Source organism: Arabidopsis lyrata (genome assembly GCF_000004255.2).
Source record: "Arabidopsis lyrata subsp. lyrata unplaced genomic scaffold ARALYscaffold_1, whole genome shotgun sequence".
NCBI lineage: Eukaryota > Viridiplantae > Streptophyta > Magnoliopsida > Brassicales > Brassicaceae > Arabidopsis > Arabidopsis lyrata.
The window spans coordinates 28,017,686-28,037,235 of record NW_003302555.1 but is presented as its reverse complement, the minus strand read 5'-3'; the positions used below and the strand labels follow the sequence as shown (position 1 = coordinate 28,037,235).

Here is a 19,550-nt window from a genome sequence, read left to right as displayed (position 1 = left end):
AGCCTCTTAGGTCTTATGGAACAACTATCCATAACTTCTCTTATATAGAACTTATCTACCCCTAAGTCTATATGAATCTCTTTCTCTAGACTCTCATGAGATCTGTCTCGACTCCTCCACGAGTCTCGACTCTCATCTTCGATTAGAGCTCCATTGGTAACAGAGCTCCCCCGAGGTGTTCGTGCTCCCCGAGCTACACTGAGCTCCCCGAGCTCTTGAGCTTTCTCTCAAGCTCTCTCTCTTCTCCTTCACGAGCTTCTCTCTAAGCTCCACGAGCTCCCCGCTGAGCTGCACGAGCTCCCCGCTGAGCTACTCTTCTTGTTCTTCATAAGGCTCTTATTTATACTAGAACCAAGTAGAGCTGTCAAAATGGGCGGGCCGCCCATGGGCTGTCCGTGTCCAACACCTAATGGACCGGTCATGGACAAGCCCGTTTTGACATGGCCAGTAATGGACTGGACTATAATGGATATGGGCTTTATTGGACTGGACTCTAATGGAATTGGGCGGCCCAATAGACAAAAAATGTTAGGTCAAATGATTTGGGGAAAAAATGAAAAATCGTCAAAACTTTCTAAAATCGAAAATCAGAGCTTCTCCGGCGATTTCTCCGGCGATTTCTTCGCAACAAAGCTTGACGCTTGTCTCCATGGCTTCATCGCATCAATCTCAGCCACTTCTTTCGATTCATGTCAGATTTGAGTGTGATAGTCTATGTTTTTGGGTTTGTATGCTTTTGAGTGTGATAGTCTTTTCTTTGAGACTGTGAAATAGAATGACTGTGATTTCTTGTATGAACCATTAGGGTTCTGTGAATTGGATTTGAACTTGTGGGTCTTGATAGTTTATGTGATGAATAGACTGTGATAGTTTCTGTGATGTATACTTGTATAGACTGTGAAAGTTTCTGTGATGTATACTTGTATAGACCAGAGACTACATATAAAACTGAAAGCTATTCTTGTTCTGTGACTGATGTCTGATGGCTTTTGATCTTTTCAGATGGGTAATGAAGAAACTCTAAACCTAGACGATGACTATATGACTGGGGATGAGATGGATATGGATGAAGAGAATCAAAATGAAGAACAAGAGGAAGTAGATTCACTTGCTAGTACAGCTGAGAACTTGGTGAAAGGTAAACGTAGGCGTAAGCGTTCACAGTGCTGGAAAACCTTTAGAATCATTGGATCTAGTAAGAAAAATGGTGTGATTATAAGTGATGTGAGATGCAACTACTGCAACCACACCTATAGCTTAGACCTGCGTAGAAGTGGTACAAATACTCTCTTGCGTCACATGAGAGGCTGTTCACAGACTACTGGAAGTACATCTACTGGAAATAGAAAGCTAGATATGATGGTGTTTAGGGAAATGATACTGCGATTCTGTAAACTCTGTGTGATTGTATTGATCTGTGTATTGTCTGTCTATGCAGGGGTTTTATGCTTTCATTTCTCAGACGGCTGGTGCTAATGGAAAGTCAGCATTAGACAAGTATTTATGGTTCAACCAAGCTTCTCCTAATCCCATTATGATAAGAAAATCTTCCAAACTTTATCCAACAATGGCTACTACATTAATACATGTAATACACATGATAACCTAGGGAATTATGGGTTAACATAATTTATCAAGGATACATGTAAATAGACTAATAAGAGATGCCAGTTCAAATAACTTTTGACCTGTTTTTTAGCCATTTTCCGTAATACACAAATATTAATGAATGGTAAAAAAGTAAAAAAAACTCGTGTGCCTGCTTCTTCTTCTTCTTAAGACCACATGCTCATTAAAAACCTAATCTACAGACTTCATAGTTTATTCACAACTTAATCATTGTTTCTTGTTTATTTATCGTTTTATAATAAATCATGATAATCCTATCCAATAACAACCAATTTTCGACTTAAATCTAAATAAAAAATGATTGGAAACATCTATTTTGACATCGAAATGTCTCGGATACGTTCCCATTAACTATTTGTCGTCCCGACCTAACTTGAGACATTTCTGAGCATCCTCGTGCAGTCTTCGTCCCCAAAATGTTTTCGGCCGTCGGTACCCGTGCATCATAGCTGATGGTCAAGGCTTACCAACTCTCTCTCCACGACCGTTGGTTTCCCTTGAAGAAATTCTTAGATGAAATCTCCATTTGATTTGGGCTATCTTCTCTGGTTGTTCTCCGTCTAGTTACCATAACTGTGTTTACAATATTCATTGCAAGAACTACAATGATATTGGCAGGTTTTTGTTTTTGCCAGAGCATGTTTCTTTGAGTTTAGTTACATCAAAATCATTCAAATCCGCAAATTTGCTTCTTATATCAGGTGTCCATGTGTTTTCGGATGGGCTAAACTTATATGGAAGTTTGCTAGCTGGAAAATGAATGTCAACTACGCAAGGCTGAGGGGAAGAACTTTGGAGGAAGCCAACGCTCTTCTAAAATATCAGCAGAACATGGTTATTGTAGCATGGACAATTAAGAATTATTTCCAGAGGTGGAACCAGAAGATTGTCGCTGCCAAAGCTCGCGCAGCCGCTGAAACAAAAAAAAAAATTGACTGTCGAGACAGAAATTACCGTATAAAACACGGTTGAAAAATCTATCGAAAAAGATAATTAAAATAGATCAGGTCCAGTTTTGTTTTTTGTTTTTTTTTCTAATATCGTTTCAACTTTTAATAAAGTCTCAAAGTTTCAGTTTTAGATACAGTATGTACTTTCTACCAATAAAAAAAAAAGGATAGGAGTATGTACGAAATTTTCTTTTGCATTAAATTAAATGTGGCAAAAATGCTTATTGTTATTTGTTATTGTAAGCTAACTATAGTGGTTGGCTTTTCAGCCAAATTAAACGAAAGGAGCTAATTCGAAACCCAGTATTGAGACCCAAATTGAACTAACAAAGGTGATGGCCCATCAAAGCCCATAATTTGCCTCTTAACCATTTAGTTGCTGCGATTCGGTCACGACTTTCCTTGTTTAGTTACACCTCTGTTCATTTACAGCTTCGCAGTGTTATCTGGTTCTTAAGATTCATTTTCTATGTCAAAGCGAGATGGTATTTGATGTGTTTTCTGAGTGTAAATGATTCCTTGTCCATACATACATATGCCATTGCCACTACTTAGTTTTCCAATCTTGATATGAATTTAACAAAGCAAGACCGTTCATAGGATAACAAATCTTGATTTTGGGTTTAACTCATTCTCCACGACTAAAAATTAGCTTCTGATTCTACAAAAACTTGTCTTTAAATTCTTTTTTGTTTTCCATTGAAATAACAAGACTTTAATAGTAAACCAAGGGTTTGCAGCCTTTCCAAAAGACTCAATCCTTGGAGGTTATAACGAGTAAACCCAATGCACCTATGAGAATATACTGCAAGAAGAGAAGATACAAATGTAGCGGTCACAAAACCGGAAACATAAAGCGAAATTTTTTCATTTTTGATTGGATCAAAGAGTGAGAATGTACCTTGATGATAGGCTTTTCTGTCATGATAATAGTCACCCATCCAACATAAGGCAAGAACCTGAAACAGACAAAAAGGTAAAACAATTATGAGTCACGGAATAGCTTTGATTTAAGCGTTACACAGGCATTGAGAGTTTTGTGATTCAAGTATACTAATTACCCGACAGCACGACCCATTATATGATGTCGATGAAGCCAAAGCTGTCCTTCAGCATACAGAAGTCTGTCATCTCCATAGTTATTGTCACCTGGAAACATAAATTGAAAATGCGAATGTGTGTCGAAGAGTAACACTATGAAAACAACTCACATTCTAAGGGTTAAATTTTATATCAATAAAACCAGTACCTTTTGTTAAAACATCAACTTCTCCTGTATTTTCCCTTTCGTGAACCTACAATGTGATAAACATCAGCTAGGTTTCTACACCAATCATTAACAATATAAGTAGCGAGGGGTGATAAAGTTACCTTAATGACACGATGGACGATGGGAATATCACGACCCTGAGGAGAAGGATGAAGCAAAACAAAATCCGATCAGGAGAAGGATCCACAAATCAAAGGGAGAGCGAAAGAGAACAAAAACAACAAGGGAACTTACATCAACATTAAAAACAACAATTTCGCCTGCTCGAATAGGGTCCTTACTCATGTGCAAGAACAATATATCCCCCTATAAGATATCACGTTCAATACACTTATGTTTGACATTTCGAGCAAAGCCGCTGTAAAACTTATGTATCTCGAAAAACTAAGTCTAATTACCCTCTTAAAACCGGGTTCCATGCTTCCAGAGAGAACAACCACCACCGGAGATTCACTTCCAGTGACACACATCAAAGCTTTCCATATGATCAAAGCAGACGTAACAATCATCCCTACCAGAATACAACACATAGAACAATTTATCATTTACTTCTGCCAGAATCTTGTCATATAACTCATATTGAAATTGAAAACAAATAATACAATGACCAATAAACCATCAGGTGTCTAATCTTGTTAGCTCAGAACCAAAAAAAAGTCACAAACTTTAACAACAACTTCTACCACATTTCCCCTCAAAAGAGTTTATACCTCAAAATACGCATGTAAGACAAGTAATCTATTAAGAATTAGACCTCAATTTCAAAAGTAAACGATCTAATGAAACACCATCAACTTCATCAATTTCTATAAAGATTTCAACTTTATTCAGAAATGTTCATACATTAACGAACCCTAAATGCCAATTAATCGATTTACTGTCACATAAACCCAAATCAGACAGAGTTCAATGAGACAAAACATAGAAGAATAACGGAGAACGAACCAAGACTGATCGCTTGAGTGAAAAGTTGACGGATCTGAATAGATTTGATAGAATCTACAGTTTCTCCGATCCAACCCATCTTGAACCTTAGATTATTCAGATTCTCGCCGAAGTATTATAATTCAGATCGAAGTGACGAACTTTGTTTCAAAAGCGTTGCAGTGAAGAAGAGTTTCTCTCTGGGTCAGCTTTAAGGCACGATTTCTCCGTAAGAGAGCGTTTTCTCTCAAGATCGGTACCAAATTAGGAAACCGGTTTACAAATTAGAACCGGTTTAAAATCCTTATGTGGCTACATTTTAATGACGTGGTTTAAATCTTTGGTTGGCTGCATTTTGCTGACGTGGTTGGCTGCATTTTAATGACGTGGCAAATGTTTTACCCCTAAGACTATGTACATTGGTTTCAACATTCAACACCCTCTACATCATATCTCTCTCTTCCACATCATCTTCTCTCTCTTCCACATCATCTTCTCTCTCTTCCACCTAATTATTCAACATTCACTAAAATTTTACACCCTACAATGGTTTGTTTAATAAAATTTCATTATTTTATTTCATTATTTTTAATTTCATTATTTTTATTTTCTTTTATGTTTTAGTTTTTCCGATTGGGTATTAATGACGATTATCGCTTAAATTTTAATTAGCGTAATTAAGAGTTAAATATTTTTTTATTTTTAGTTTATTTAAATTTTATGTTTTTAACTAAAAATGTAAATAAGAAAAACGAAAATAGAGAGAGAGTCATTATTAAAACAAATAAAATTACGAAAAATTCAAAACGACAACATGTATTCTTATCTATATTTTTATCTAAACGCAATTTTTTCACCCAATTAATGAATGTCACGTGTCATAATTTTATCCTCTCTTGTACAATTCAACAAGTCGAAATAATTGAACCAAATAATTTTTATCTAAACGTAATTTATTTTATTTTATAAATAATAAAAACGAGAAATACAAATAGTCGTTAATAAAACACATACATTGATGAGAAACTTAAAATGCAATACAATAAGCACACAATACAAGTAAGGAAATACTCATAACTTAATTAGTACAATAATCTCAACTCACAAACTTATAAATCTCATTCACCACCGAACATTCCCCTCTGTGCCCATATGTGTTTGACTAGATCTGCTTGAAGTTCGTGATGTACATTTGAATCACGCAAATCGGATCTAGCACGCACATGATTTGCAAATACGGGTAGCACTTCGGTCGAAAATGGTTGTTGTGTACTAGACCCACTTGCCTCATATTGATCATAATCATTCCAATGTTGAGCATATGTCTCTCGTTCATCCTCAACAATCATATTATGCAATATGATACATGACCTCATGATGATAGCCAAATCGGTTATGTCCCACATACGAGCTGGTTCACGAATAATTTTAAATCGAGCCTGCAACACTCCAAATGCACGTTCAATGTCCTTGCGACATCCCTCCTGACGTTGTGCAAATAACTTGTCTTGTTCACTTTGAGGCAGCCTAATCGATTTAACGAAAGTGGGATAAGAAGGATAATTAGTAGAATTTTGCGTAGGATTATTGTTGAAATTTGGATAGGGAAAAGGAAAATTAGTAGAATTTTGCATATGATTATTATTAGAATCCATTTCAAAAAAAAATTAAGGATATAACCATGCGTTTATGGGAGAAGAATAAGAAAATTATGGTAGAAATTGTGTTTTTTTTTTTATGTGTCCAAATGAAATGAACAAGTCTCTATTTATAGAGTTTAAAAAGTTATAAATTTTCATATAAATATTTTTTTTTTTTAAGTTCGTTTGGTATGTAATAATTGATTGTAAATAGATAATATGAAATAAAAATCTCTAAAATCTCAATATCCAATGAAAATATAGCAAGTGTTAGCATCTAAAAAATTTCTTCTTTTTTCGAAAAAAAAAATAAAAAAAAAAGGTTTTAGAGAGTACACTCTCTTTTCCCCGAGTTTGAAACACACCTCCCACTCACTTATTGACACGTGGCATGCGCGGACCCAAAAATTTTCTTTTCAACATAATCCACGTAAGGTTTTTAAATTATTCAACAGATGCAATGTGGAGATTCAACAGTTTTTTTTGCAGGTGTTGAATTATTTATTCAACTGTTGAATCTCAACACCTATTGTAGATAGTCTAAGATCAATCCTTTATTTACGAAAAAACCACTTCTCGAGAATTAAATCAAAAGCTACACCAAATTTCGTGGCTCACCGGAGAAGTTTACCGTTTCTGTGTTTGGCGGCGAGAAGCTTTGAGATGGCGATCCTTTTTCCGGCGAGTTTCGGGCGATTAACAGTTCCGTCGCGTGCGCAAGTTAAACTGAGAGTTTCTGCTTCTGCTAACCACCGCACAATTCGTCGCGATTCAGTGGACTGGGTTAAGGAAACTTCAAGCTTTTTTGAAGAAGACAAGAGGCCGATCATGTTGTTCGATGGTAATCTTGGTTATTTAAATCTCTAATTACAGTTTAAATCGGCTCTGTTTGATAAAATTTCATTTATAATGTATTAGTTGTTCGAATGTTTTCCAAAATTCTCACTTATGCTATAGTATTTATACACATCTCAACGGATATAACTATATAATATAAGTTATATCACATGTTCATGTGTCTGGTTCTTTAGAATGTATCAACGTAGTGAATTTGATGTTTAATTGAATTTTAATACTCTTGTTCTTATGTTATAGGTGTTTGTAATCTCTGTAATGGAGGTGTTAAATTTGTTAGAGACCATGATCGAAACAGGTTGGTGTTGATTTCAGTCACCAATGTCAAATTACAAGTTTCAAAATTTTCAATGCGAAATGGAAGGTAAAAACCTATGCAAATGTTTTCAGGAGCATTAGGTTTGAAGCATTACAGAGCGAAGCGGGCAAGAAACTGTTAATGCGATCAGGAAGAGCTCCTGACGATATATCGAGTGTCGTCCTTGTGGAAAATGATAGGTCTTACATAAAGTCAGAAGCGGTTTTGAAGATCATGAAATACATTGACTTACCATTTCCACAGCTTGCGTTCTTCATTCAGTTTGCGCCTCTGTAAGTTCTTACTTACGGGTTTAAACAGCAAAATTTAACACCGCGAGTGATTGATCTTAATAAACATTTTTTCTTTTGACATGTTGCAGGTTTGTGAGAGACTTTTTGTATGAAAATGTTGCAAACAACCGATATGCAATGTTTGGTCGATCTGATTCATGTGAGATCTAAGAATACATTATTGATTGTGATCCTACTTTGCCACAAAAAAAAAACCCTAGATATGTAAAAAATGTTTCCTACAGTTTAATATACGCTTGTATACAGATGTGTAGATTACAACAGCCATTGAACAACAGATACATATGTAGTACTTTTCGAATCATGTACTTGTCAAATGTATAACCTTTCTGATGTTGTTATTTGTGTAAAATATGGAAAAACCTTGGGATTGTGTGATATAGTCTTTTTCTGAGAATGTGTCACTGGTGTGCTGGCTACTACAAGCTGCTAATTGAAATCTCTGAGTGGCACGCTCTGTATGGTATGTTCTCTGAGAAGCTTAGTATATCCCGCTATGAATCTGCAGAAATTTTAAGGAAAATTTTAGTAAAGGAAGAACATTTCACAACATTGGGGCTTTTGTTTGTGTGTTGATGGAGAATATCTTCGTTTTTTTCTGCCTGCGGGGATTGCATCCAGTCCCGGGATTCAGTGTTAAAGCAGCTATTGCCAAACGATAGTTATGGAGTATTTTGTGAACACTTACCCCACAAGAAGAACGGCTAGAGATGTATACATCAGGATGTGTTGATAACACTTGTGTTTTGATTTCTTGTGTTTCATGTCATAACCAGGAGGAATGTATTTGGGGCTCACGTATCCGTACTGCGGACGAAGAAGAAGGACAAACCCGAGGAAGAAACCGGCTAGGAATCCTCCAAAATGAGCAGAATTGTCCACACGTGGTAAGAATCCGACGCTTAGATTCAGTACAATGATCAGAACTAATGTCATAAGTGCGGTACACTACAAAAAAAATTAAGATCAGCTATCAATAATGTACCATAAAGTTTTTATTTTTCTAGAAATCTGAAGTCTAAAATGAAAAAAACTTCTTACCTTATTTTCATAGATTGTCCAGTTTGTTATCAGCTCTGAGAGCATTGCACCGAGTAATCCGAACAAAGCACCGGATGCTCCGACTGATACCCGTTCTCCTTGGGAATCTGTTAAGCAAGACATCAGGCTTCCTCCAAGCCCGGAGATCACATACAAAGCTCCGATTCTCACTGTAATACCAAACTCTTAAATCAGATCACAGCAAATTCAGGAGACGGAAAATAGAGGGGTTTAATTAAAGGGTCTTACTGAATCCAAATTCTTGTTCAAGGCGCATTCCGATACACATGAGGCTGATCATGTTAGCCATCAAGTGAAGGAAACCACCGTGAAGCCATATGCAAGAGATGAGACGCCATCTCTCACCTTCCTCTACAAGTCTCCTTTCGAGAGCTCCGAGTTTTCTCAGCCTGAATCAACAACAAAGATGCATTCTGTAAGTATTTAACCAGTTTTTAATAGATTCGTGTTCTACCCGGAGAAAGAAAAACCATTATGGAATCAAGAAATCCTTCCTTACGTGGGAATAGAAGGACCGAGTAGCATATTCTCCTTAATCGGTTGAAACGAGAGCCTACCAAGGACATCAAATAAGAGACACTCATCTGATCTTGCAGGACAATCGTTTACATACATGGTGGTAGCGAATGTGACGAAGTTGGCTGCTAAAATGAGAGGCACAAGCCACGCAACCCATGGCACGGGAATAGGCGGGCGAAACTGTGGTCGCGCTGGTGGTGGTGGTCCGTGTTCGATATCTGGTGGAATCGGCGGTCTCTTCCCCATTTCTGGAAAAGAGTATCACGCGCGTTTCCTCGATAGCTTTTTGGTTGAGGTTTGAGGATTAGATTGGACCGCTAAACTTGAGGAAAATGTGAAGCTGAGAGAGAGATCCGGACAATCTTGTGGCCAAAGTAAGAGCTTTTACTCTCTCTCTCTCTCTCTCTCTCTCTCTCTCTCTCTCTCTCTCTCTCTCTCTCTCTCTTTTTTTAAATTACATTAGGCAGTTATGTTCGGTAAATCTGTTTGGTCTAAACCAAACGGATTCCTATCAAAACCAGGTTGGAAATAAAAAAAAATTAACCGAATTATTCTTCAAACTCACCAAAAAAAAAAATAAACCATTGATATACATCAAATATACACATTCAGTCACCTGGAATTGTAATTTCTTATGTGTTCTGTTTTGTAAATTCTGCAATAATTAGAATTCATGTCCAACATTAATCTATTTTTAGTTTTTACTTTTTTTGTGACCGATTTTCAATCATGAAGGCATTTTTGAGAGCGAGGTTAGTATCAGTAATCTCGGTCATTTGGACACGTATTTGATGTAACAATGTCTTAAACTCACAGCCAGTGTTTTTAGTATTACTAATTAATTAACTATAAACTCGTTTCTTTTTCTGCTTCATCTTCTATTAATATCACAAAAACATTCAGCAGCTACACAAAGTAGCTTCCTTCTCGGATCAAATTCTGAATTCTTCCAAACGAGTTTCTCTCTTCTCTCTCAATCTCTGAGAAATTTTGCAGGTAGTTTCGTTTTCTCTTGCAAATCTTATTATCTTTGGGATCACATGTCTTTTGAGTTCTTGTTTTGAGGCAAGTGGTAGTATAAAATGTTTAGGAAACTCATAATTGCTTTGGTTTAAGTTTAACATTTGTTATATAATTGCAGTATGTAATTTCTCAGTGTTTTGCTTGCCTTTCGTCCATAATGTGGAATTTGGTTACCCTCTTAAAGTGTTTCCGTGATTCAATTTTGTTTTGATCTGGATCAGTTACTTGAGATTCAAATCTCCTCTGTTTTCTCGGACGTTAATAACAAAATGAGAAAAATTGTTAACAGGATCTGTAAAATGTGAAATGTGAAATTACGTAATCTAATGTATGACTCTTTATAATGTGTTATATTGTTATGATGTTACAGGCGGGAAGAAAAATAATGGAAGAGTTTTTGTTACATGGAAGATTGCACGCGACAATCTATGAAGTTGATCGTCTCCATGCTGAAGGAGGTAGATCAGGTTTCTTAGGATCGGTATTGTCTTTTGGCTCTCTCATTTATAAGTTATTTAGATACAACAAAACATTATTCTTCAATCTGTCTTCAATGTTCTGTTTTAATCTTTCCAGATACTAGCAAATGTAGAAGAAACAATTGGTGTTGGCAAAGGAGAAACTCAGCTTTACGCTACAATCGATCTTGAGAAAGCGAGAGTTGGAAGAACAAGGAAAATAACTAAGGAGCCAAAAAACCCAAAGTGGTTTGAATCTTTTCATATTTACTGTGGTCACATGGCTAAACATGTTATTTTCACTGTTAAGGATGCTAATCCGATTGGCGCTACGCTGATCGGAAGAGGTTATATTCCTGTGGAAGATATTTTGCATGGAGAAGAAGTTGACAGATGGGTTGATATCTTAGATAATGATAAAAACCCCATTGCTGGAGGATCAAAGATCCATGTGAAACTCCAATATTTCGGTGTTGAGAAGGATAAAAACTGGAATCGAGGTATCAAAAGTGCTAAGTTTCCAGGAGTTCCTTACACATTCTTCTCTCAGAGAAGAGGCTGCAAAGTTTCTCTGTATCAAGATGCTCATATTCCTGGAAACTTTGTCCCAAAAATCCCTCTCGCGGGTGGAAAAAACTACGAGCCAGGTCGATGTTGGGAGGATATTTTCGATGCCATTACTAATGCAAAACACTTGATTTACATTACTGGTTGGTCTGTTTACACTGAGATTTCTTTAGTGAGGGACTCGAGGAGGCCAAAACAAGGAGGAGATGTGACCATTGGTGAGCTACTCAAGAAGAAAGCTAGTGAAGGTGTTAAGGTAATTCTGCTTGTTTGGGATGACAGAACGTCTGTTGATTTGCTGAAAAAAGATGGACTTATGGCCACTCATGATGAAGAAACTGAGAATTTTTTCAGAGGAACTGACGTGAACTGTATTTTGTGTCCTCGTAACCCTGATGATGGTGGAAGCATTGTCCAAAACTTGCAAATCTCAACTATGTTCACTCATCACCAAAAGATTGTTGTTGTAGACAGTGAAATGCCAAGTGGAGGATCAAGATCAAGAAGAATTGTGAGTTTTGTTGGTGGTCTTGATCTTTGTGATGGAAGATATGACACTCCATTTCACTCCTTGTTTAGAACATTGGACACTGCCCATCACGATGACTTCCATCAACCGAATTTCACAGGTGCAGCGATAACCAAAGGCGGTCCTAGAGAACCATGGCATGACATTCACTGCCGTCTCGAAGGACCTATTGCTTGGGATGTCTTGTATAATTTTGAGCAGAGATGGAGTAGACAAGGTGGTAAAGATATTTTGGTTAAAATAAGAGATCTAGGTGATATTATCATCCCGCCTTCTCCTGTTTTGTTCTCGGAGGATCACGATGTGTGGAATGTTCAGTTGTTTAGATCCATTGATGGTGGAGCAGCTGCTGGATTTCCTGACTCACCTGAAGCTGCAGCGGAAGCAGGTCTTGTGAGCGGAAAAGATAATATAATTGATAGGAGTATTCAAGATGCTTACATTCACGCGATTAGACGAGCTAAAGATTTCATCTATATCGAAAACCAGTACTTCCTTGGAAGCTCTTTTGCTTGGAGCGCTGATGGAATCAAACCAGAGGAAATCAATGCTCTGCATTTGATTCCAAAGGAGCTATCTTTGAAGATTGTTAGCAAGATCAAAGCAGGGGAGAAGTTTAAGGTCTATGTTGTTGTTCCAATGTGGCCTGAAGGCATTCCTGAGAGTGGATCAGTCCAAGCTATATTGGATTGGCAGAAAAGAACAATGGAGATGATGTACAAAGATGTAATCAAGGCACTTAGAGAAACGGGACTCGAGGGAGAGGATCCGCGAGATTATCTAACATTCTTCTGCCTTGGAAACCGAGAAGTCAAGAAGGATGGAGAGTATGAGCCTTCAGAGAAACCTGAACCGGACACTGACTATATCCGAGCACAAGAAGCACGCCGCTTCATGATCTATGTTCACACTAAAATGATGATTGGTAGGTGTATTAACACTTTTTATGATTTTTTTTATATTGACCAAATGATTCAACATACAATTTTCGCAGTTGACGATGAGTACATTATAATCGGATCAGCAAATATCAACCAGAGGTCAATGGATGGTGCAAGAGACTCAGAGATAGCCATGGGAGGCTATCAACCATATCATCTATCCACAAGACAACCAGCTCGAGGTCAAATCCATGGATTCCGCATGTCGTTATGGTATGAACATCTAGGAATGCTCGATGAAACATTCCTTGATCCATCGAGCCAAGAATGTATCCAGAAAGTTAACCGTGTTGCTGATAAGTATTGGGATCTTTACTCAAGTGAGTCACTTGAACATGATCTTCCCGGTCATCTACTTCGCTACCCGATCGGTATTGCTAGTGAAGGGAATATCACTGAGCTTCCCGGATGTGAATTCTTTCCCGACACAAAAGCCCGTATCCTTGGTGCTAAATCTGATTACATGCCTCCCATTCTTACAACCTAAGCTCTGTGGCAGTATCTATAGGTATTAAATAAGATTTTCTTCTCTTTTCTTTTGCTGAATAAGTTATAAAACCATTAGCCCTATCCTATTTGGAATCTAATAACTTATGTTTTGTTGCTAATTACTGTTGAACTTCATGAATTTATCTATTATCATTTTTTATGCTCTGTGAAACTTCTAAGAGAGAAGTAGATCGTTTTCACAAAATATAAACTGACACATGATCATCATGAAAATATGAATTAAAAAAAAACAACATTGTTGAGATCAACATCATATATGAGTGAAACTTGGTAAGAACCATTGAACTCTGGAGAATGGAATAGGTGAACTATCAAATAATGTGTGCAGAAGCCGCTCCATCTCCTGCGTCTCGAGATTGAAGATAAAGATATCATTAGTATTCTTTCCATGACTAGTACTGAAATAGATGGAGTTTCTAATGAATCCATCAGAGTTATTGGCGAGCACAGTGATGCCTTGATCCAAAAGCATAAACTCGTCGCCCAAAGAATAAATCTGTTCTGGTTTCTTGAGGAATCCTGATGAATAAACCTTGAAAACGCGGAAGGACAAGGATCTATCCCTAGCTCTATACCATTTTTCAACCTTGAGGACATTTCCTGTTACGGTGACTACAAGTTGTGTGACTACAAGCTGTCTACGTATTTGAAAAAGTTCCACACGAACACAAGAGTGAAATGTTTGTTGTGGAGTCTCTCCAGAAAAATCGAAGATTTTAAAAATACCCATAATGTAGCTTAAGAAGTAAAGCTTGTGATCCTTGTAAACCATGTGGTAACAATCTGAAGTTTGCGGGATTTGGTTCCAGAAGGTATCTCCTTTCTTGATGTAAACTACACACCAATCTCTAATCCCCAAACAACTAGATAATCTTTGGTTTTCTCGTCAATCCAAAACACAGGGGATTGTATACTATTACTAATACCTCTGTACCACGTTCGTTCGTGACTTGCAACACGTATTTCATAATCTTTCCACAATAACTCGACAGGAGGTAGATCGATCCTCTCGTGGGTAAAGAGATTCACAATGTACATATTATACAGAGGATAAAGCCGAGGATCTCGCATTAGGAGCCAACTTCCATAGGTTGCCATACAAACACTCTTTGCAAATTCCACACCAAGATCTTGCGTTTTGTAAAGTTTGTGTTTTTCCTCCGGATTGAACAACGTGCATGAAAAATTCTTCTCCTTGTTGTCCTTGTTGTTGTTGTTGTCGTCGTCGTCTTCTTCTTCGGGGAAGAGAATAAGCAACGGGATCTGATTTTTGGGCACGGATTGTCTCGAAGCTGAGTACCAAGACGAACACACGGATTTAGCTCGTTGGTAATTAGCAAAGCTTTCTAGGGCTGATTGGCACAAGGCTTTAAAGACTTGCTATTCTAAAGTCTTTCACAGTTTTTTTTTTTTTTTTTGCCAATTAGGTTTTTTTTTACTTTAATTTTTTTTTTAAGTTCTCAAAGCTTTTTTTTTTTGTTCTCTCAAAAACACGGCTTTAGATTTTTGACTTTTGTTTATATCCCCATAATAACTAAAACCTCCTTACACATTTACATATATTTTCACAATTTCTTTTTTATAAATTAATTATTATTATTTTTCTATCTTTCTTTTAAGATCCATTTCATTAATAATAATTTTATTTTCATCATCACCATTAATATTAGTTTAAAAGAGTATATAGAATTAGTAGTTTTTCAAAAATCATATGATTTTTTTTATAAGTTTATCCCACTTCTTACTAATGTGTTGGGTATTAAATTTTTGGCATCAAATAATAAATGTGTGCATTTAGAATATTTATTTCTAAACTTTTGTCATTTCTTTTAAATAAATATTTAATTTTAATAATGGATTTTTAGTTCCTACAAAATATTAATAAAAAAATTATAAGACTTTAATATTTAATTAAATTTATAAAACCATTAGCCCTCCCTCTCTTATTTGAACGTCTTTTGTTGCTAATTACTGTTGAACTTCTTTTGTTGCTAATTAGTAATTACGTACTGTTGAACTTAGTTATGAATTTATCTATTATCATTTTTTATGAGTTTATTTATTATGCTAATTACTGCATGGCCTAATTTCATAACTTGACGGTGTTAAATCACGTTTAAGGTTTCATTTGAAATTTCAAATTTCTATATCTTTAAAACATTATAATCTCATAACATATAAAACTTCAAAATTTCAACAAAAAAAAACATATAAAATATTAAAAGATAAATATTTGCTTTGTTCAAAACAATCCTGGCTTATATAATGGGAAAATTCCCAAAAAAAACCTAAAGTAATTTTTATTTGGACGTTTAATGTCTAATTATTTTTGATTGGAATAAAAATACCTCAACTAATTATTCGTGGTCATAAAATACTTTGTATATAAACTATTGGTAGAATCAAACCCGCACGTTAACAGCCGTTAACGGACGTAAAGGAATTAACTAACGGCGTTAAATATCAAACTCATATAACTTAAGCTATATATATAATCTGCTCTTATAATCTACGAAAATTTTAATGTGGTCCAGTGGAATAGTGCGGCTTACTCGATATGTGCGACCCGGGTTCGATTCCTGGAGAGTCCAAATTTTTTTTTTTCTCTTCTTCTCCTTTGCCGATCTCTGTTTTTTTTTTCTCTCCTTCCCGTCGTTGACCACCACCGTCCCAGAAATAATACTTCATCCAACCCATGAATAAGAACCTCCAATTCCTCTTCCAAATCGAGTAACAAATCGGTACAGATAATTTGAAGCCTCTGTCGCCGTCTCCTATCTATCAGCGGTGGACGATGGAGCTCCTTCTCCCTGTGAGCAGAGTGGCAAGAGCGCGAGGAGTAGGGACAATTTCCGGCGCAGAATTTGAAGCAAAGCTTCGTCTTGAAGAACGATTTCCTGATCTCGGAGGAGGAAAATCGTGTCTTCTTGCTCGGAGACTTTGCATCATCAGAGTTTATTGCCCAGACATGGTTGTAATCATCTTCAGTGGCGCAGACGGAACTGTCGCCGGTGATTCTCACGTGAAGCAGACTGCCGGAATTCTCACATTAAAAAAAAAAATTGACTGGTCGGCGGCTAGGGTTAGAGAAACAGAAAAGAAAAAAAATAACAGAACATACGTCCAGTTGGTCTCGAACCCGAGTCAATTGTTTTACTCAAGTCCAGCGCTACCAACAGGCCACAACAACAAATTCGTGAAATATTAAAAATAGCTTGTATATAGAGATTAAAATATATTAGATTAAAATTTAACGCCGTAAAATATTTCCGTTACGTCCGTTAACGGCAGTTAACTTGCGGGTACGATTCCACCAATAGTTTATATACGAGGTATTTTAAGACCACAATTAATTAGATGAAGTATTTTTATTCCAATCAAAAATAATTGGGCATTAAACGTCCAAATAAAAATTACTTTTGTTTTTTTTTTGGGAATTTTCCCCTTATATAATTCATAGATATGCGTGTTAATTCTGAGGCGTTGGTCCGGTCTCGTTCGAACACAATCTATCGTTTCTACAACAACTGATTTATAATGTTTGGAGACTGTCAAATCTTGTAATCTTATGGATATATCAGTCTATTGTATCTGGTTTAACCTTAACCACTAAATGCATAAGGAACAAAAATAGGTTTAATGGATTCGGTCCTATCTGGCCCGTTTCCAGTAAGATTGGTATTATATAAATCAGATTGGGCTGATTTTGATTTGTTCCTAAAGCCTGAAAAATGATCTTGACAAAACTGGATTACAGAAGTCCACAAGTTTTTTATTTTTGGCCTACCAGAAATCATCACTAATCTTAGATAAGTGTGAACATATATAAAAGGAAGAAATTTAGTTAACGTGTGTGGTTGACGTTATTTAGGACATCAAAGTCAAGCAACTATCAACTATGTGACAATCTCTGCCTTCTTTTTACGTTCTCTCAAAACTTTAAGACCTTAACTTCTTGTGATGTCTCTCTTAAAGTAAACACAACTAGCCGTACAACGATAGCTGCTTGAATCTTATCTCTTCATAATTAGTAAATAAAACTAAAAATATTCGTATCAAAATTTAATTACACTTTCTTTTTGTTAACCGAGGAATCTCGAATTAACCAAAACAAGATTAATCCTCGAAACCTGTAAAAAGTTGGTATTTGTTTCTTAGTTAAACTGATGAAACCGTTTATATAGTTAACCATGATCCATGATTGAAATTGTAGTGTAAAAACTCCAACTCCTCTAACGTTAGAATTGGTTAGACCATCAGTATTGCCAGCCCGTGGCTAAGGCAATAGAAAAGAAACATTGGCCTACGGCCTTTTTCTGAAAAAAAAAATCAAAGGCTATTAGTTTCTTAGGTTCAAAGGTAATGATGTGGTGATTTTGGGCTAAACGAATTTTGTTTTAATAGTTAAAAGTTGAATAAAAAATTAGAGTAGTAAATACTAATATACATCCATCCGTTTTTCACCTTTGCCAATAAACTTCTTGAGATCTTCTTTATTTTGTGGCATTTTAGAGTAGTTTCTTAACCATCGTTGACTACTTGATTTACAATTTCAATCTAAGACATTCTAGTTTTCTTAATCAAGTGGTAAGTACTTTGTTTATAGTAACGTTGTTGTCTTGTTGACTTGTTTCATCTAATATTTAGATTTTTATTTCGATTTAGAAAATTGGATTGAAAGTAAGATTAGTCAAAGTGCCAAACTAGAGTATTGTAAACAGATATATATGATGTGTGTTTGTTGTCGTCTTGTCGGCATAAACAATCTATTACTCTATTAGTATATTTTACAGACTACAATTGTCCAAATCAAGTTAACTATTTTAGAAACAATTGTTGTAACAATAGTTTTGTTATCAAAATTGAAGTTGATAAAGTCTTATCTTTGCTTAAGTATGTTACGAGAGAAATTGAGTGACTTGGCTGTTTTGTCTATCGAAAGGGAATTGACTAAAGATGTTAACTTCGAAAGTTTGGTTAATGATTTTGTAATGGCGAAAGGAAGAAAAGTTACGTTTTAGAATTAGTGTTTTGATTTTTATGCTACGTTTTTTTTTAATTGGAATAATAGTGGTTGTTTTCGTTTATAAATTTTGCTTTATATGATTTGAGGAAAAAAATTTTATCATCGCTTCTGTTCTCTCAAATCCTAGGAACGGCTCTGTATTGGTTACATATTAAGTTACGATTTGTTTATTACAACTACAACGTTTCTATTTAAATCTAATTAGTTCCAACATTTGGTCCACAAATTTCATATAATCATTCAAGTTAAGATCGTTGAAGTGAAGATTATGTAGAACGAGGAAACAAATATATATAGATAAGAAAGAGAAAAAAGATTCTTTTTTTTTTCCTTTTTGGTAAAAGAAAGAGAAAGAAAAGTTGGTCTAGTCTTCTATATCACAATCAAACAATTGAAGAAGTTTCGAAAAGAGTTACATGTTGGCTTATATAATTGGCTTGTTAGCCCTTTTTCGATCTCATGCAAAACATGTTCGTAACGTATTTGATTAGGTTTATAACGTACAAAACGCGGCAAAATTAGGTTTTGAAACAGGACACGTGGCAAGAGCCCATGTTCACGTAAACACCAGGTTCTGTCTTCATGTTTAATGATAGAGATTGGATCAAAGTAAGTGGAAGAGATTTCATTGAACTCTTTAGTCTCTTTAGAATCTCCCTCACTCAATGCCTTGTCCTTCTTATATTTCTCTTCATCACAATTTTTGTCTCCCTGATTTTAATTAGTTTTTTTTTTTTTTCGTCAGAAAGAAATTATATTAACTTTGAAATGTCATTACAAATTCGAGAATGGAGCTATTCTGGCTGAATACAAGAATCAATAAAAGAAGAAGATGGAATACAACCAAATTTTGCAAGATCATGAGCCACCTGATTGCCCTCTCTTCGTACAAATCGAAACCGAACATCTTCAAACTTCAAAGACCAATAGTGAATATCCAGGAGATGGTTAGCGATCAAACAGTTCCCCGTAGTCCCGTTAACCGAGTTGATTAAAACCTCACAATCACCTTCAAAAATTACGTTTTTGAACCCT

General features: G+C 35.9%; 4 protein-coding genes across 6 annotated transcripts; 2 read left to right on the top strand and 2 right to left on the bottom strand.

The window, feature by feature from the left end:
- Nucleotides 1–3,150: 3,150 nt before the first annotated feature.
- LOC9330451 (signal peptidase complex catalytic subunit SEC11C) lies at nucleotides 3,151–5,053 on the bottom strand. The gene is made up of 8 exons (XM_021015118.1): nucleotides 4,795–5,053; nucleotides 4,248–4,360; nucleotides 4,084–4,155; nucleotides 3,951–3,986; nucleotides 3,829–3,874; nucleotides 3,641–3,728; nucleotides 3,481–3,538; nucleotides 3,151–3,384 (listed from the first exon to the last, which is right to left on the bottom strand). Exons 1-8 carry the CDS (start codon nucleotides 4,871–4,873, stop codon nucleotides 3,334–3,336), a joined length of 543 nt encoding a protein of 180 aa, XP_020870777.1. The 5' UTR covers nucleotides 4,874–5,053; the 3' UTR covers nucleotides 3,151–3,333.
- Nucleotides 5,054–6,934: 1,881 nt separating this feature from the next.
- Nucleotides 6,935–8,259, top strand: LOC9327766 (DCC family protein At1g52590, chloroplastic). Its single transcript, XM_002894343.2, has 4 exons — nucleotides 6,935–7,254; nucleotides 7,509–7,566; nucleotides 7,659–7,859; nucleotides 7,949–8,259. The coding sequence occupies exons 1-4, from the start codon at nucleotides 7,077–7,079 to the stop codon at nucleotides 8,028–8,030; spliced, it is 519 nt and encodes a 172-aa protein (XP_002894389.1). The 5' UTR covers nucleotides 6,935–7,076; the 3' UTR covers nucleotides 8,031–8,259.
- Nucleotides 8,110–9,739, bottom strand: LOC9330450 (RHOMBOID-like protein 5). The gene is made up of 5 exons (XM_021013329.1): nucleotides 9,442–9,739; nucleotides 9,171–9,331; nucleotides 8,922–9,091; nucleotides 8,569–8,828; nucleotides 8,110–8,382 (listed from the first exon to the last, which is right to left on the bottom strand). Exons 1-5 carry the CDS (start codon nucleotides 9,705–9,707, stop codon nucleotides 8,310–8,312), a joined length of 930 nt encoding a protein of 309 aa, XP_020868988.1. The 5' UTR covers nucleotides 9,708–9,739; the 3' UTR covers nucleotides 8,110–8,309.
- Nucleotides 9,740–9,759: 20 nt separating this feature from the next.
- Nucleotides 9,760–13,623, top strand: LOC9327765 (phospholipase D alpha 2). 3 transcript variants are annotated; one of them, XM_021013327.1, is made up of 5 exons: nucleotides 9,760–9,835; nucleotides 10,368–10,457; nucleotides 10,855–10,965; nucleotides 11,061–12,963; nucleotides 13,033–13,623. In XM_021013327.1, the coding sequence occupies exons 3-5, from the start codon at nucleotides 10,870–10,872 to the stop codon at nucleotides 13,464–13,466; spliced, it is 2,433 nt and encodes an 810-aa protein (XP_020868986.1). In that variant the 5' UTR covers nucleotides 9,760–9,835; nucleotides 10,368–10,457; nucleotides 10,855–10,869; the 3' UTR covers nucleotides 13,467–13,623. The 3 variants fall into 3 exon arrangements, with proteins under 3 accessions (XP_020868986.1, XP_020868987.1, XP_002894388.1); XM_021013328.1 differs by lacking the exon at nucleotides 10,368–10,457; XM_002894342.2 differs by lacking the exon at nucleotides 9,760–9,835 and having other exon boundaries at nucleotides 10,091–10,457.
- Nucleotides 13,624–19,550: the final 5,927 nt, after the last annotated feature.

Coding starts and splice junctions, on each gene's coding strand:
- LOC9330451 (XM_021015118.1), bottom strand. CDS start 4,873: ATGGGTTGGATCGGAGAAACTGTAGATTCTATCAAATCTATTCAGATC. Junction 3,875..3,950: donor TCGTCCATCGTGTCATTAAG/GTAACTTTATCA, acceptor ATCACATTGTAG/GTTCACGAAAGGGAAAATAC. Junction 3,729..3,828: donor AGTTGATGTTTTAACAAAAG/GTACTGGTTTTA, acceptor TTATGTTTCCAG/GTGACAATAACTATGGAGAT.
- LOC9327766 (XM_002894343.2), top strand. CDS start 7,077: ATGGCGATCCTTTTTCCGGCGAGTTTCGGGCGATTAACAGTTCCGTCG. Junction 7,255..7,508: donor GCCGATCATGTTGTTCGATG/GTAATCTTGGTT, acceptor CTTATGTTATAG/GTGTTTGTAATCTCTGTAAT. Junction 7,567..7,658: donor AGAGACCATGATCGAAACAG/GTTGGTGTTGAT, acceptor AAATGTTTTCAG/GAGCATTAGGTTTGAAGCAT.
- LOC9330450 (XM_021013329.1), bottom strand. CDS start 9,707: ATGGGGAAGAGACCGCCGATTCCACCAGATATCGAACACGGACCACCA. Junction 9,332..9,441: donor CTCGGTCCTTCTATTCCCAC/GTAAGGAAGGAT, acceptor TTGTTGATTCAG/GCTGAGAAAACTCGGAGCTC. Junction 8,383..8,568: donor CTAGCCGTTCTTCTTGTGGG/GTAAGTGTTCAC, acceptor AAATTTCTGCAG/ATTCATAGCGGGATATACTA.
- LOC9327765 (XM_021013328.1), top strand. CDS start 10,870: ATGGAAGAGTTTTTGTTACATGGAAGATTGCACGCGACAATCTATGAA. Junction 10,966..11,060: donor GATCAGGTTTCTTAGGATCG/GTATTGTCTTTT, acceptor TAATCTTTCCAG/ATACTAGCAAATGTAGAAGA. Junction 12,964..13,032: donor TCACACTAAAATGATGATTG/GTAGGTGTATTA, acceptor CAATTTTCGCAG/TTGACGATGAGTACATTATA.